General features: G+C 43.6%; 1 protein-coding gene across 3 annotated transcripts in view; it reads left to right on the top strand.

The window, feature by feature from the left end:
- Positions 1-8,781, top strand: part of Elavl1 (ELAV like RNA binding protein 1) — a 46,915-nt gene extending 38,134 nt beyond the window's left edge. For all 3 annotated transcript variants that reach the window (XM_052754693.1, XM_052754695.1, XM_052754694.1), the window contains one exon: positions 3,671-8,781. In XM_052754693.1, the coding sequence (XP_052610653.1) occupies positions 3,671-3,995 (325 nt within the window). In that variant the 3' untranslated portion in view covers positions 3,996-8,781. The remainder of the gene's footprint in view (positions 1-3,670) is intronic.
- Positions 8,782-15,669: the final 6,888 nt, after the last annotated feature.

Genomic DNA, 15,669 nt, shown 5'->3' with positions numbered 1-15,669 from the left:
GTTCTGCTGGGGATGGAGCTTGGGGTTTGAGCTCTCTGCCATACTGTATTGAAAGCTGCTTAGTCATAGTTATATATAGCTGAGAGTTAGGTGTCTGCTACTTAAAGGCCCTGACCCAAAGAAGGGTTGCTTTCCTCAATTCTTTTGTATTACTGAAAATGGTGTCTGTCAGTTGCTAGACTCAGCTAGAACAAAACCAGCTAAGAACACTGACAGATGTCAGGATCAGGGTGTTACTGCCTTAGGGGCAATGAAAATCTGTATTTAGGTGCCATCATCTTCCTTTTTTTTGTCAGGGTGGCAAGGGCTTGCCTTAGGTGGATAAAGATTTTTTCCAGGGAGGCATGTGGAAAGAATCAAGCCATTTCAGGAGTCTAAAGATGCTGGAGGAGTTCCAGCTAAGTAATCAGACAGTAGCATGAGAGAGCTGCTCAGGAACGAGACCCAGGGATGCTAGAGGAATAGGGTTTGGGTCACAGGAGTGAGGAACAGGAAGAAAAGAAACCATGAGAAGAATGACACGGGTCAGTGAGGGAGGAAAGGAGGAATAGGTAAGGAGTTGGGAATGTATGTGGCAGAGATAAGGAGTTTTCAGTATATAGTCATTCTTTGGTATTCATTAGGTTCTAGGACACCCCTCATACCTCTATCTCACATTCCAGAATCATCCAGTGCTCAAGTCCAACATATAAAATAGAGTGATGTTTGCACTGATCCCATACACATTTCTTCAGCTCATCTCCAGGTCTCCATGTGATTTATACCTGATATTCTGTGATTACCATGGAAACAGATAGTATACTATACTGTTCAGGCAGTAGTGACCCAAAAAGTCTGTACATGGTTAAAATAGGTAGAAAATTGGGGGAGGAGGTGCAGGGAAGGATCTTTTCTCCCACCCCCAGATATCTTCCTTGATCTAAAATTGGTTGAATTGCAGATGTGGTTGCTGAATACATCATTTGCTTGGAAGAGTGCTTACCTAGTATGTATGAAGCCCTGGGTTCCATTCCCAGCACCACCTAAACTAGGTGTGTTAGTACAAACCTGTCTTCTAGCACTTGGAAGGTGGAAACAAGAGGACCAGAAGTTCAAGATTATCGTTAGTTACATAGAGTCAGTCTAGCTTGGGTTACGTTAGACCCTGCCTATAAAAAAAAAAAAAAAAAAAAATGGGTGTGCTGATAGGCACTTGACCCCAACACTCAAGGAGACAGAGAACAGGTGGATCTCTGTGAGTTTGAAGCAGGCCTGGTCTACATAGTGAGTTCCAGGTCAGCTAAATCTACGTATAGTGAGACCACAACAAAACGAAATGCAGATGGAGAAACTATAGATATAGTAGACCTACTGTAGTTGCTGTGTGAAAATCTAGGTGACTTGGAACCATAGTCAGCTCCTCTTTCTAGTTCTCATTGAAAACCAGCTCAGCTTGGTATCTCACAGGCACCTGGATACCATCCTACACCCACATCAATACCTAAGACTGCTATCTTGGTTCTTTCTCACCACATTGAAGCTAGCCCTGAAATTTTACCATATTGAAAGTGAAGTAGCCATGGGAGCAAGTCATGATTCTTTGGTTGTGCTGTGCAACTCCACAGATAATAATGTCCTAAATATTCCCTCCAGCCATTTTTTTTTTCTCAGAAAATGCCTAAAGAGGGCAGCAGAGCTTCCTCTTTTATTATTCTCCATAATCCTTACTACTACATCTACATGTTTTCATCAACATTTTTTTTAATTATTCTTGTCCAGGTGGTGGTGGCACACACCTTTATTATATTTTTTTTTAAGATGTATTTATTTATTACATATACAGTGCTCTATCTGCACGTACACCTGCAGACCAGAAGAGGGCACCAGATCTCATTGCAGGTAGTTGTGAGCCACCATGTGGTTGCTGGGAATTGAATTCAGGACCTCTGGAAGAACAAGCAGTGCTCTTAACCGCTGAGCCATCCCTCCAGCCCGTTCATCCACATTTTTTTAATCCATGTTTTTTAACAGTTCTCTGTGGCCAGGCCTGGTGTACACATCTGTTGTCCTAGCACTTAGGCTAAAGCAGGAGGACCATGCATCTTGAGCCAGCATGAGCTGTAGAGTAAGGCACCTGTTGCCCTAAAGAAATAGAACAATGGAGGGGACAGTGTGGGGGGGTGGGGGAGTGAATGTGTCACTGTGGGAAAAACTCCTGTGCTTATCAAGTTGCTGATATTCCTCTATCCTTGTTCCTGTCTACTGAGTTCATAGGCCTCAGTATTGGTAGCTTGACCTGGCCCTTGTGAGGTGATTTGAGCCAGCTCAGAGCTGGGGGAAGGAATTATTGTGTCCTGTATTAGCTGTGTGTAGCATTGTACTCTCTTCAGGGAATCCTGGGCTTTGACCCCTCAGGAAGAAGTATAACAATGAGGAGGAGGGGGCTGGAGAGATGGCTCAGAGGTTAAGAACACTGACTGTTCTTCCAGAGGTCCTGAGTTCAATTCCCAGCAACCACATGGTGGCTCACAACCATCTGTAATGAGATCTGGTGCCCTCTTCTGGTCATACATGCTGTATACAAAATAAATAAATAAATCTTTAAAAAAAAAAAAAACAATGAGGAGGAGACTAAAGCCACGGGTGGTGATACACACCTTTAATTCCAGCACTCAGGAAGCATAGGGTAGGTAGATTTCAGAGTTCAAGGCCAGCCTGGTCTACAGTGTGAGTTCCGGGACAACCAGAGCTACACAGAGAAACCCTGTCTTGGGAGGGGAAAAAAAATAGAAAAACAAAAGGCAAGAAAACAATGAAAAAGGACTAAACTTGGGAGGAAAAGCTTCCTCCTTCCCCTCCGTGGATTAATGTATACACATTTACACACAGACTGAAGAGTTTCCCTCAAAGAAAGTGACAATGAGAGATCCCTGAAGAGTACTTCCACCTGCATGTGGAAGAAACTCCTAGGATTTCATATATGGGATATGGGATTGGGCTTGTGGCTCAATGCTCACCCTCAGTTCCTTCCCCAGCATCACAGAAACTAAAGTAAAATGGAGAAAGCCACAGAAACAACTAAATAGATCCCACATATGCCATACACATACTGCAGGGGAAGTGGAGGCACTGCTGCTGTCAGATGGCACTAGCTGGGCACCACAGAGTCAGACCCTAACAACAGGGTCCTACCCCCACCACTGTCTTATAGATTCCTTTCAAGAATTGCTCAAAGGTGCAGACAGTATATGTTTCTCTTTTTTTTTTTGGAGCTGAGGCTTGAACCCAGGGCCTTGCGCTTGCTACCACTGAGCTAAAACCCAAACCCCTATGTTTCTCTTATGTGCAAAATTCAGATAAAAAAATGAAAGTAGAAGGAGCTATTTGGGAAGTAGACAAGATCTGAGGGAACGTGGGACAAGAGGATAATGAAGGTGAGAATGTCACAGTGAACATTGTTATCTTATGCAGCTAATACATGCTGTTTTTTAAGTCATTTTGACTCACATGGTACCCCAGCCTTGAGCTTCTGTAGCTTAGAGGAGCTGACTGTGTGGAGCAGTAAGAAGCCCAATAACCTTACATCAATGTACCGGTCATCCTGGCCCCGTCCATCCTTCCTCTTACCCTTCCTGTGCAGATACACTACTGGCCTTAACCTTAACTTGAATGTGTGCTCTCTGTTTGCTAGGTTCTCCCCTATGGGTGTAGATCACATGAGTGGGATTTCTGGTGTCAATGTCCCCGGCAATGCTTCCTCGGGCTGGTGCATCTTCATCTACAACCTTGGGCAAGACGCTGATGAGGGGATCCTCTGGCAGATGTTTGGCCCCTTTGGTGCAGTTACCAATGTGAAAGTGATTCGTGATTTCAACACCAACAAGTGCAAAGGGTTTGGTTTTGTGACCATGACAAACTATGAAGAAGCTGCAATGGCCATAGCAAGTCTGAACGGCTACCGCCTGGGGGACAAAATTTTACAGGTTTCCTTCAAAACCAACAAGTCCCACAAATAACTCGCTCATGCTTTTCTTTTTTCTTTCCTTTTTTCTTTTTTTGTACGGAATAGATAATTAAGAGTGAAGAAGTTGAAACTTTTTTGTTAGTGTACAACTCATTTTGCGCCAATTTTCACAAGTGTTTGTCTTAGTCTAAATGAGAAGTGCAAAAGGTTTTTATACTCTGGGATGCAACCAACATGTTCAAATGCTTGAAATCCCACAAATGTTAGACCAATTTTAAGTTTTCTTAAGTTATTTCCTTTAAAGTATATATTAAACCGAAACCTAAGTAGACTGCATTGACTAACCAGTCCCTCTGGATGGTGGTGGAACTGAAGCATGCTTTAACTTCTAAGACTGTCTAACACCTGTTTCATTCGATGTCTCCGCAGACCAGATTTAAAACAAAACAAAACCTTTTTTTTTTTCTTCTTAGGTTTAGTTTTTAACCTAAAGATGTTAGACAGATGGAGTGTGTTTTCTTAACTGCTTCACCATTTTAAGCAATTTCTGCTGTAGCTGACAGGAAATTTGCCCTCCCCAGCAGGTCCCACTGCTGCCTCCTGCCCAGTCAGTCCTGGCTCTGGTGTTGGGAGCAGCAGCAGGGCCCATATTCTGTGTGGGCCCTCACCAGGGAGGGGTGAGTTCCCCATGTTGGGCTGGGTCAGGCCCTCCAGAGGACACGAAGGTGTTTTATAAGCCCAGGCACCAATGAGAACGGACCAAAGAGTTTCAGGGCAGCTCCAGTATATTCCAGAGTCAGACCTGAGCTCCAGGCATGCCTGAAGATGTCCCACTCCTCTGACATCCTGAGTGTCTGTCCACACATTGCATGCATGGTGCCCACACATCGGATACTGTTGTTCAAGTATCTCAACCTCTCAAGTTTCCAAGACCATTTAACCTAGCTTGAATGCACAATGATAGCTCTGTTTTTAATGACACAGAAACATTTGAGCATTGTATTTCTCGCATCCCTCCTTGTGAGCGCTAGACTTTCTCCGATCTTAGTCAGATTTTTGTTTTGAAATTTTGCTTTTGTATGGACACTCAGCAGAAAAGTACTTCTTGCCAGTTATCTATTAACAAAAACCTTTGATTTGTAGTTTTAAGGATTAACCCTCAAAGTTCTCTTCATAACTGCCTTGACGTTTGGGGTTCTGTTCTGTTAATTTTCTTTTGCTTTTTTGTGTTTTTTGTTTGTTTTTACTTTTGCATTTAAGACCATTAAATTTGATTTTGTTTTGCTCGAGTTTTGTTTTGTTTTTTGTTTTACCTTTTCTTTCTTTTTTGGATAGGGAAGGCACAGACAGCCCAGCATTCAGGGAGGAGTCTGTCAGACCTTATAAACACTTGCCTCAAAGTTTAAAAAGCATTTCTGGATCTATGGTGTAGAAACACAGCTGTGGATCAATGGTTCTTCACTCGGGAGCTGGTAGGAAAAGTCAGAGGGATGGCCTTCGGAGCAGATGAGGCCTGAGCCCTGCAGCCCTCAGAACTGTGCTCGGATTTTTATTGGCATGTGGAGGAAATGACAACAGGCTAGCTCAGTTACTGGCAGCTCTTCACTTTGATGTGAGCCTGGAGTGTGTAACAGCAGGCTAGTATTTAGTTCTTGATATCATGAGATGACAGCATTATTTATATATTTGTTTACTTATTTATGTATTTAGCTATTTATTTTGTTTAACTTATTTAAGTGGAAAACTGAGCAACAAGCACAGCCATCGCTAAAGCAGGTCATCGTGTCAAGAAACCCTTGAACAATTTGTGGCTGCCTATCCCCTCCCCCTGCCTCCTTTCCCTGACTTCCCTGCAGTGTTCCCCACATTGATGACGTTGTCTCAAGTACCAGGGCTTTGTCCCACCCTACGGAAGCCAAGTGCTGCTCGCTCTTTCCCAGAATTAACCAGCCTGTAGAACCTGAAACCAAAAAGGCCCATTTGCCCAGATCTGACCAAAAAAGAGGGGTCACCTGCTCTGTTGCTACAGAGTGCTCCTCCCCATAGGACCAGAATGTTCTGGTAAAATAGGCATTTCCAGTTTCTCAGGCCAACATTCTTCTGAGTGAAGGTGGGATTCCCAATCTGAGCCTTCCCTGCTTTCTCCTCACTCCTGCAGCCTTAGCTAGTGCCCCATACCTGAAAGGGACTGTATCTTTAAAGCACCTGGTGCTCGGAGCCAGCACCTCAGTCACTACCATCTCCACCCCACAAACACCTATTTATTCCATAGTGATCATTCTGACCAGAAGCATGAGAGGAAAGGGGGAAGTCTTAACAGCTTCTGGTTAAGGTCGCCTCAAGTAGAGTGAAATTCTCTTTCTGTGTGGTCAACACTGTCTGAACAACATTCTAGATAAAAGTCATAGTGCATTTCTTTATGAGCTTTCTTTGTCAGTGTCTAGGAGTTAGCTTTGAAAAGACATTCCTGAAAGCAATTTTCATTCTATGAAGGGACTACTAGATGCTGGACCTGAGCTCAAGAGTTCATGATGGCTTGTAGAGGCTTGCTAAAAAGGGGACATTCCAGAATCCAGAAATGTGTGTGATTAAAGCGCTTGCCAAGGATGAACGAAGCCATGAGTTCCATCCCAACACTGGAGAAAAAGTCACAACCCAAGAAACTATTTCTTAATTTTTTTTTAATTACAGAAATCCATCCTGTTTTTATTGAGCAGAATAAGGGCATTCCTTGCGTTTGGTAATCTGATAAAAAAAAAATACAGAGTAGGTAATGTTCATTCATCAGAAATATGGTTCAGCCAATACCAAAGAGGCTTTGACTGAGTTCACTTGACCTGTATGATTGGCCCTGGTCGTGGGTTATCTGTTGAGCCACCTCCAGATCTTCAGCCTACTAGTTGGGTTACCTGTTTTCTTCCTGGAGTGATTCTCTCTCCCAACTGAAACTTTTCTAGGTAATGTGCCAAGCCCTCTTGGCTGTGCCTCTGGTTGCAGTGCTGTGACTGTACCCCTCCTCCCTATACTTAGATGCTTGCTCAGCTACCATCTTGCTTGACTATCGGAGAACCAGACATCCCTGGGGTGGGGTTAAGGGGTGATGCCACTATACTGTGTGGGTTCTGTCTCTCTCGCAGTTGCCTTAACCTTTTGAGAGTCTGCACTTGACAGTAAGTAGTTCAGGAACCCTCCTGACTATAAGGAGCTAAGACAAGTCTCCTGGCTGGCATTTAAGGGGAATCCTGCTGGGTCAGAGAAATAGATGAACCTCCAAGACAGTGGCAGGTTATCTGCCTGGGTTTGCCTCCAAACAGAAGCCATTTGTCTATAACATAACCTGTTGAAAGGATGTGACCTACTCCAGTCTGGTGTTACATTTGGAAATCAAAGTTGAAATAACTCAGCTCTTCCTATTAGCATGATTTAGCCCAATTTTATCTCTTGATGTTTTGTGCAGCCAGCTTTCCTCTATTGGATGAAAGAAAATATGAATAAGCTGAAAGGAGCCTCTGCCTTCTCCATCCCAACACATTAACCCCTTCCTATCTTCCCAGGAACTGCCTCACCTACTGGGACCTAAGTTAGCTCCTGAGGAAAGACCTCTGGGGTTCATCACACTCAAGAAGTCAGGAATTCTATTTCCAAACTTCCCTAGAGCACCCCAAAGTCATGAACGCTTACTGTTGAGTAGCATTGATGATTTGACATATTCTTAGGGGAGCAATAGAGCATGCATTTCCATCCTAAATAAGGACTCCCCCCACCCCCCACCCCCACCTTTGACCTTTAATAATGATTGTATTACATTTTCCCATAACCTTTTGCTGATGTGGTTCAATTTCTTTTTCTCAGTCATGAAAATATTTATTACTTATTTATTACTTGTAAGTCACCAGCTGCCAAGTATCCGCATTAGGCTGATGGAGACTTTGAGAGGACTGTGCTTTTCTGTTCCCTTCCCCAGAAGAGAAGGCTGGTTGGTTGGTGGAGGCCACCTCTCTTCCCACATGCTGTTTTCCCTCACAGTGGCTTGCTTTGGGGGAGGGGAGGGCTTCTACCAGCTGATTCCCGTGTTGTACACTAGATGGCTAGACATTTTTGTATATTAGTGTGTTTTAAGTTATTGATTTGTTTTATATGAAATAATTTATTTTTCAGGTACCATTTTTTTTTCATTTTAACTTTGTTTTTACATGGGTTTGTTTTCAATAAAGTCTGACACTGCTGTCCAAAGTCAACAATAAAGTGAATCCCATTGTGTTCTTTTTAGGATGTTTATGTAACTAGCCTTTAAAAGTAATTTTCAGAAAAGGAAAGATAGGGACAAAGCCCTCACCTGTTCCCTTCCCAGTTTGCCTTTTCCCACTACTTTAAATCCTTGTGAATAAATGTTCTTCAGTGTTTTAGGAAGAAGAAGCAAACCTAGATTTTGATAATTCAGAAGATTTCAGATTAATGAAGCTTTGAAAGAACCATTTTTCGAAATTTAGTGACGTGTGAATATTTTTTGTCAATGGCTTTCTCAAAGAGAATGAAACTTTTGCACCATTTTCAGAGTTTTTATAGAGATGCCAAATTGATATATTTACATGTAATGGAAACATGAAAAAAAGTTTTATTAAACAATTGTTCATAGCTGTGTAGACATTTTAATTCAGTTTCCAAAGCTCTTCAAAAGCGTATTTTGGAGGTATGGGGCGTTAACTGATGATTCCAAATGAGTCAGTTTGTCCGAATACTCAGTTCCTTTGCAGGTGTCAGGTTTGTGCTAAACACTGTATGTTACCAGTGACTGGAATTCTGTGATATTTTGGTAATAAATGAAGTGGGATCATTGAGATGCGACGGTGTAGGGGTGATCGTGTGTGACTTGTCAGCATTCCAAAGCCAGATGAAGTGGTGACTTCTTCCCTCAGTGAGCCAAGACCAGGCCACAGCCTCACCTAGCAGGGAGCCCATGGACAGCCCAGGTATGATGTGTATCTGTCTTCCTCATGACCCTCCCATTTCTTCCCAGATGTTTCCTCCTCATGGAGGAGCCAGAACCCTGATGATGAATACCTCTTCCCCTTACTCTCGGGTTGGATGTGGCCACATTTGAGCCATGGGATAGAATGAGACTCAGTTTCCTTTGGGACAGGAAAGCAAAGTGTAGCTCTCCATCTTACTGTGTAGTTAGGAGCACAGAATCTCATGTGGGCTGGGGATGTCCCTCTTTGGATAGAGTGTCTACCATATACTAAGCTCTGACCTCCATTCCTTAGTGCCACAGAAAATAATTGTGGTAGTGTGTGCCTGTAATCCAAATACTTGAGAGACAGAAGGACCAGTAGCTCAAGGTCAGCCTAGGCCAGCCTGGGATACAAGAGACCTTCTCACCCCTCAACCCCTCCAGAGTTGGGGTTGGGGTTACTCCCTGAAGTTAAGGATCTGGGTCTGGAAAAGAAATTGTATCTTGGAGAACTGGGAAGAAGACTCAGAAAAGCCTGTGGAAGACTCTTCCCCGGTTGAACAAACTCGGGACAAGAGTGGAGAGTTGGTGGGGGAAGCTGGTTTGGTGGAATACACATGGAGGCCATTTCTTGTCAAGGCAGGGCTTCTGGAGAGAGGCCTTGTGAGTCAACAGTGGGATCTACAGGCAAGTGTAGAAGAGCTGGGGGGTGAAACTAAGAATTCACCTGGAGATCCCTAAGGGAAATGCCACAACCACTAAGGAAACTCATATACATAAACAGCATGAATCCATTCAGGAAGGCTGTGGGTTTGTCACCAACCCCATGTATACAGGGGACACTGGTTAGATAAACAAGATGAATGGGATTAAAGAAGATGACAGGGCACCTGAGAGGACCTCTATGGCTCGGACTCCGAAAACCCATGGAAGACTTCACAGTGACTTTCTGAGCTGGTGAGATGACTCCGTGTGTAAATTGCTTGCTTACTAAGACTGATGACCTGAGCTCAATCCCCAGGATCCACCTGATGGAAGTAAAACCTACTCCTACAAGTTGTCCTCTGACCCTATGAAAAACACGTGCATGCTCACACACAATTGAGTTAAAAATACAAACTTCAAATGACTTCAGCCAGGCATAGTGACACATGCTGTTATTCCTACCATTTAGGAGTCAGAGGCAAGCAAATTCCCACAAGCCAGGCATGGTTCCAGGACACCCAGGGCTACATAGACCCTGTCTCTCAAAAAGGGTGGGGGAGAGGCCAGTCTGGTCTACATAGTTCCAAGCCAGCCAGGGCTACATAGTAATACTTTGTCTTGACAATCAAAAGGCACACTCTGAGGTACAGATGGTAGATTCTCAACGGCCTTGGTTCTGGTCAAGAGGAGAAGTATAACGTAGTGGGTAGGTGGTTGTGCCAAGCCCTGAAGCACCACCCCTAGTGAGGCATCAGGTAGCTGCTTGGTACCTGCCCCTTGTGTGTGTGTGGCTGCCAGGGACCCTTAAAACCTGGGATGCATGTATGCACTCGTACCTTGTGGGTTTTGGATACTGAGATCAGGGCAGAGTTCACCAGAGAACAACTTGGGCCTTGCCTCACCCAAGATCCTGCTATAATCCGTTATTTCTGTCTTGTAAGTTAACCCCCAAATCCTTTGATCATTAAGCTGATTCTGTGGACTGATAGCCATTTAATTGCATTAGTATAGAGAAATTCCATGTGGTTCCTTCCAAGCGGGAAGGAACCACAAATTGTCAGTGGAAGAGATCCAGAGGTGCCGAAGCTGGTAAGGGTGGGAAATTCTTGATGCTTGGCTATGGGAACAATGGTCCCAGTTGGCATGTTCATTTTATGACCCTGAAACCAGTTCCAGGATTTGTGTTTGAAGTCATTTAAAGAAGGGAGGGGAGTGTGTGCATGTGTGTGCCAGGGATAGGTGGAGGTCAGAGGATAATTTGTAGGATTGGGTTCTCTCCTTTCACCATGTGGGTCTCAGGGATTGAGCCCTGGGATTGAACTTGGGTGGCCTTCCTGTATTGCCATACATTTTTCTTACCCTCTTCATGCTGAGATGAACCCAAGGCTTCCTGCCCTCTACCAGTGAGTCATCACACCCCCCAGTCTGTTTTCTACTTCTGTAACCAATTGCCATGTCTTTAGTGGCCCAAAACAACACCATTTATCATTGCCTGATTCTGTGAGAAGTCTGGTTGGGTACTGGGTTCAGCAGCACCTACTTTAAGATTACAACAAGAATAAGGAGAGGTTAGCGTGGCCCCTGCTCAAGAATGAAATGGGAATTCATGAAAACTTCTATAACTTAACACAAAGTGAATGCAGCATTTGATACATGGTAAATTTTTTTAATTTTGTAGATTTATTTTTTATGAGTTTTGCATGTATGTATGTATGTCTTTGTGCCAAATGAATGCCCAGTGCCCACAGAGGCCAGAAGAGGATGTCAGATCTCTTGCAACTGGAGTTAAAGATGGTTGTAAGCCACCATGTGGGTGCTGGGAATCAAACCAAGCTCACTGCAAGACCAAATGCTCTTAACCGTTGATCCATCTCTCCTGTTCAGTAAGCCTAAATTCTTGTTCAGAGGGCCTCAGGGTGTGGTTTAAGAAATGAGAATAGGACTGACAAAATGTCTCAGTGGGTAAAGGTACTTGATGCCAGGCCTCATGACCTGAGTTCAATCCCCAGGAGCCACATTGTGCGAAGAATGAACCAACCCCTGTATATTGTCATCTGACTTCCACTCACAAGACAAAATAAAATATTAATTTAAATGGTTTTTAGGTTTACTTATGTTCTTTGCCTGCATGTATGTACATGTACATGCCTGATGCCTATGGAGGTCAGGAGAGAGTGTCAAATTCCCCTGGGCCTGAAGTTACAGACAATGGTGAGTTACTTTGTGGGTGCTGGGAATGGAACTTTGTTCTTATGGAAGAGCAACAAGTGCTCTTAACCACTGATCCATATCTCCAGCTCTAATTTTAAAAATTTAATGGGAATAATAATATTTAGTACCTTATGGAATTATTGCAGTCAGAGAGGTCAGCCAACCGTGATGATATGCACCATAGAAGGTCATGAGTCCTACACAGCTAGTTTATTAAAATAGAATACAAAGGAATGGGAGAGTCTTAACACTCACTGATTAGTTGCCCTGTTCATGTAACAAGTAGTTATAGCTTCACACAACACAAATTCTGGCTGCCAAGATGTCTCAGTGGGTAAAAGCACTTGCCACCAAGCATGACAACTTGAGTTGGAGTCCTAGATTCCACATGGTAGAAGAGAGTCAGCTCCACAAGGCTGTCCACTGATCTCCATGCAATTACAATGCAGCACTCAAAAGGCTAAGACAGTTTTTGAGTGGTCATTAAACTGTTCTTGCAGCTTTGAAATTCTACAGAGCCAATGTGGGCCTCACACCTGTAATTGCAATACTTGGGAGGCTGAGACAGAAGGATTAGCTTCAAGTTTAAGCCCAACCTGGAGTAATAACAAGTTCTCTGAGTCTCTAGCTTAACAATTAAAAATAGATAAATAAAATTTTAATGCCAGAAGGTAGTGTTTCCACGCCTTTAATCCCAGCACTCGGGAGGCAGAGGCAGGTAGATCTCTTGTGAGTTAAAGGCCAGCCTAGTCTACAGAGTGAGTTCCAGGACAGCCAGCGCTGTTACACAGAGAAACTGTCTCAAAAAACCAAAAACATAAATTTAAATAAAATAAAATTTTAAGGGATGGGGCCAGTGAAATGGCTCAAAGGACGAAAGGCACAAACAAGCCAAGCTTGACCACCTGGGTTGTCCTCTGACCTCGACAGGTGCACTGAGGAACGTGTACCTTTGACACATGGAGGTGAAGAAGGCTAAATAAATGTAATCAAAATTGTAAATAGGAGATAGGATTTGGGGATGGAGCTCAGTCAGTAGCATGTTCATAGGGCATACATGAAGTCCTGGATTCCGTTAGTCTTAGTGGTGTATACCTATAATCCCAATACTGAAAAGGTAGAGGCAGCAGGATCAAGTTAAAGGTCATCCTCAGTTATATGTTGAGTCCAAGGCCAATCTGGGCTATCTGAGACAGAGACAGAAACAAAAATAAATTGCGGGGGAAATGCTGGGCATGGTGGAGCATACCTTTAACCTCTGCACTAAGGAGTTTATAGACAGCCTGGTCTACAAAGTAAGTTCCAAGCCATTCAGGGCTAACTGCTACACCATAAGACATTGTTTATAAAACAAAAATGTTGATGAAAAAGGTATGCTACCCACCCACTCCTGTTTCCCCAGCTGTCATCATCATCCTCTAAAGGGTCTGTATTTACCTTCCCTCTTCCCAAGCTTTGCTGTTCTGATTAACATAACACCAGAGGAGAAGCCTTTCCCCTTACTTTCTCCTGGAAGTGGGATTCCTCAGAGACAAGTCTGTCTAGTCACAAAGGCAGGGAATGCATGTCTCTAGTGTCAACCTGCCCCTTTTTGTTTGCTTTTCAATAAAAGTAAGTTCACTAATTTAATAGAGCTGGCAAGATGCTTGGTGGGAAAAGATGCTGCCCATCAAGCATGACGATATTAGTTAGATCTGGGATGCACATGTTGGAAGAGACCCAACTCTCAGAAGCTGCCCTACACAACACACACACACACACACACACACACACACACACACACACACACACGAGAGAGAGAGAGAGAGACAGACAGACAGACAGACAGAAACAGACAGAGACAGAGACAGAGAATGGATAGATAGATAAATGTAAGAAAAAATGGGAAAAATATCATCAGGAGCTGGAGTGATAGCTTGGCTGCTCTTCCAAAGAACCCAAGGTGCATTCCAGCACCCACATTGAGGTTCACAATGGTATGTAACTTCAATTGCAGGAGATCGTTGTCCTTTTCTTGCCTCTACAGGCATTGTATGCATATGGTGCATATACATACAAGCAGGCAAAACACCTATACACATTAAATAAAAGGTTTTTTGTTTTGTTTTGTTTTAAGAATTCAATCTTTGCTAATTCACATTTAGGAATACTACACAACTGGGTGTGGTGGTGCAAGCCAGTAATACCAGCACTTGCCAGACTAAAGTATAAGGACAGTAAGTTGGAGAATTATGTGCCTGGGCTATATAAGAGCCTATCTGTGGTGAGGGGAAGGTATAGGTGCTTCTGTGAGACAGGTTAACCAATGAAACCGAATTATCATGTCCTACAAAACACTGCGTTTGTATGTATGTATTATGGCACTAAGAATGGGCCCAAGGCCTCTACTCTCCAGCCAATCCCTTGTGTAACCACGCTACTGCTGTGCTGTGTCCTCAACATGTTTTTTGTCTGTTTTGTTTTCAGATATGTCTCTTAGCTTCTTTAAGAAGAATAATCAGATACATAAGACTACTGCTGTCCCAAATGTTTAAAGCTTAGCATCTTAGGGACCGACCACCTTCTGGGGATATCATCTCATAGTAAGATAGCCACTGGTCCTGTCCCCAATTTTCTGCAGTGAAGGCTGCCTTCTTCAAAGGATGAAGTCCCATGAGACCATGTTTTATTACAGCTTCCATAGCTCATGTCTACAACCACAGATAGCACGGCCACTTTACAGTGTCTTTGCTTGATGGCAGTATTCTCAAAATCTAAAATAGCATGGAAGTATCAAAATAGCAAAGACCTGAGCTACTTTAGAGCAAGATGTGCCCATTTACATTGAACTGATGGAAGACTAGACCCCAGTTAGCCAGGTCTCAATTTTTCTTTCCTTTTCTGTGCCAGAACTAACAAGTATCTTCCTACATCATTTATAAAGAAGAGGTTTGAAGTTCTTTCTCTTAGAGCAACTTGCTTGCTGACATGTCTGGCACTGTCAGTGGTTAGTCATTGTCAAGTACAGCCAGAATTGTAGTTCACCCACCTACAAGCCTGCCTCTAACGTTGTTGTCTCAGCGTTGGAGATGTCATTCATTTGGTTGGCTGCTTGCCTAGCATGCACGAAGCACACCTTTAATCAGTAACACTTGGGAGGTGGAGGCAGGAGGATCAGAAGTTCAAGGTCATTTTCAACTACATATTGAGTTGGAGGCCAGCTTACCTGAGTCTCTCAAAACACACACGCAAAAAAAATAAGACTAGCCATTGAACTGGTTCTTGGGCAATCCGTGCTCAGACAGAATCCTCCCCTGAAGGTTTTGCCCTTTCTTAGTGGTTTTTTGTTGTTGTTGTTGTTGTTATTGTTAATGAATTTCTATGTGTATGAGTCTTTTACTTACTGTGCTACATGAGACCCTCAAAAAACAAACAACCCATCATAGAGATGTCTCTTGGGCTATCCCAACTCTGTACGGAATCTTTGACGTTTTGTAGTCTCCTTAATTTTATGTATGTAGGTAGGTGTTTTGCCGGCATATATGTCTATCTGCCACATGTCTGCCTGGTGCCCTTGGAGCCCCAGGAACTGGGGTTACAGGTGGTTGTGAGCCACCATGTGGGTGCTGAGAATTGAACCCAAATCCTGTCCTTTCGTAGTCGTACCCAACCACAGACGGTCTCACAAAAGTGCCTTCCTCCCTGAGCCTCTACCAGAGGCTTACCTAGCTTAAACTCGGCCCCCTCGCAGGCTGGACCACAGAGTTCGTGGGCAGGAGACTTGGACCTGTCCTAAGCACGTCCCTTTTCAGGCCCCACCTCATCTCCAAAGACCAATCAAAAGCTTCTTCCTTCTATATCCCCACCCCTCTTCCCGCAT

Source organism: Peromyscus californicus, unplaced genomic scaffold (genome assembly GCF_007827085.1).
Source record: "Peromyscus californicus insignis strain IS unplaced genomic scaffold, ASM782708v3 Scaffold_2__1_contigs__length_46816999, whole genome shotgun sequence".
Lineage (NCBI taxonomy): Eukaryota > Metazoa > Chordata > Mammalia > Rodentia > Cricetidae > Peromyscus > Peromyscus californicus.
This window is presented reverse-complemented; position numbering and strand designations above follow the sequence as displayed.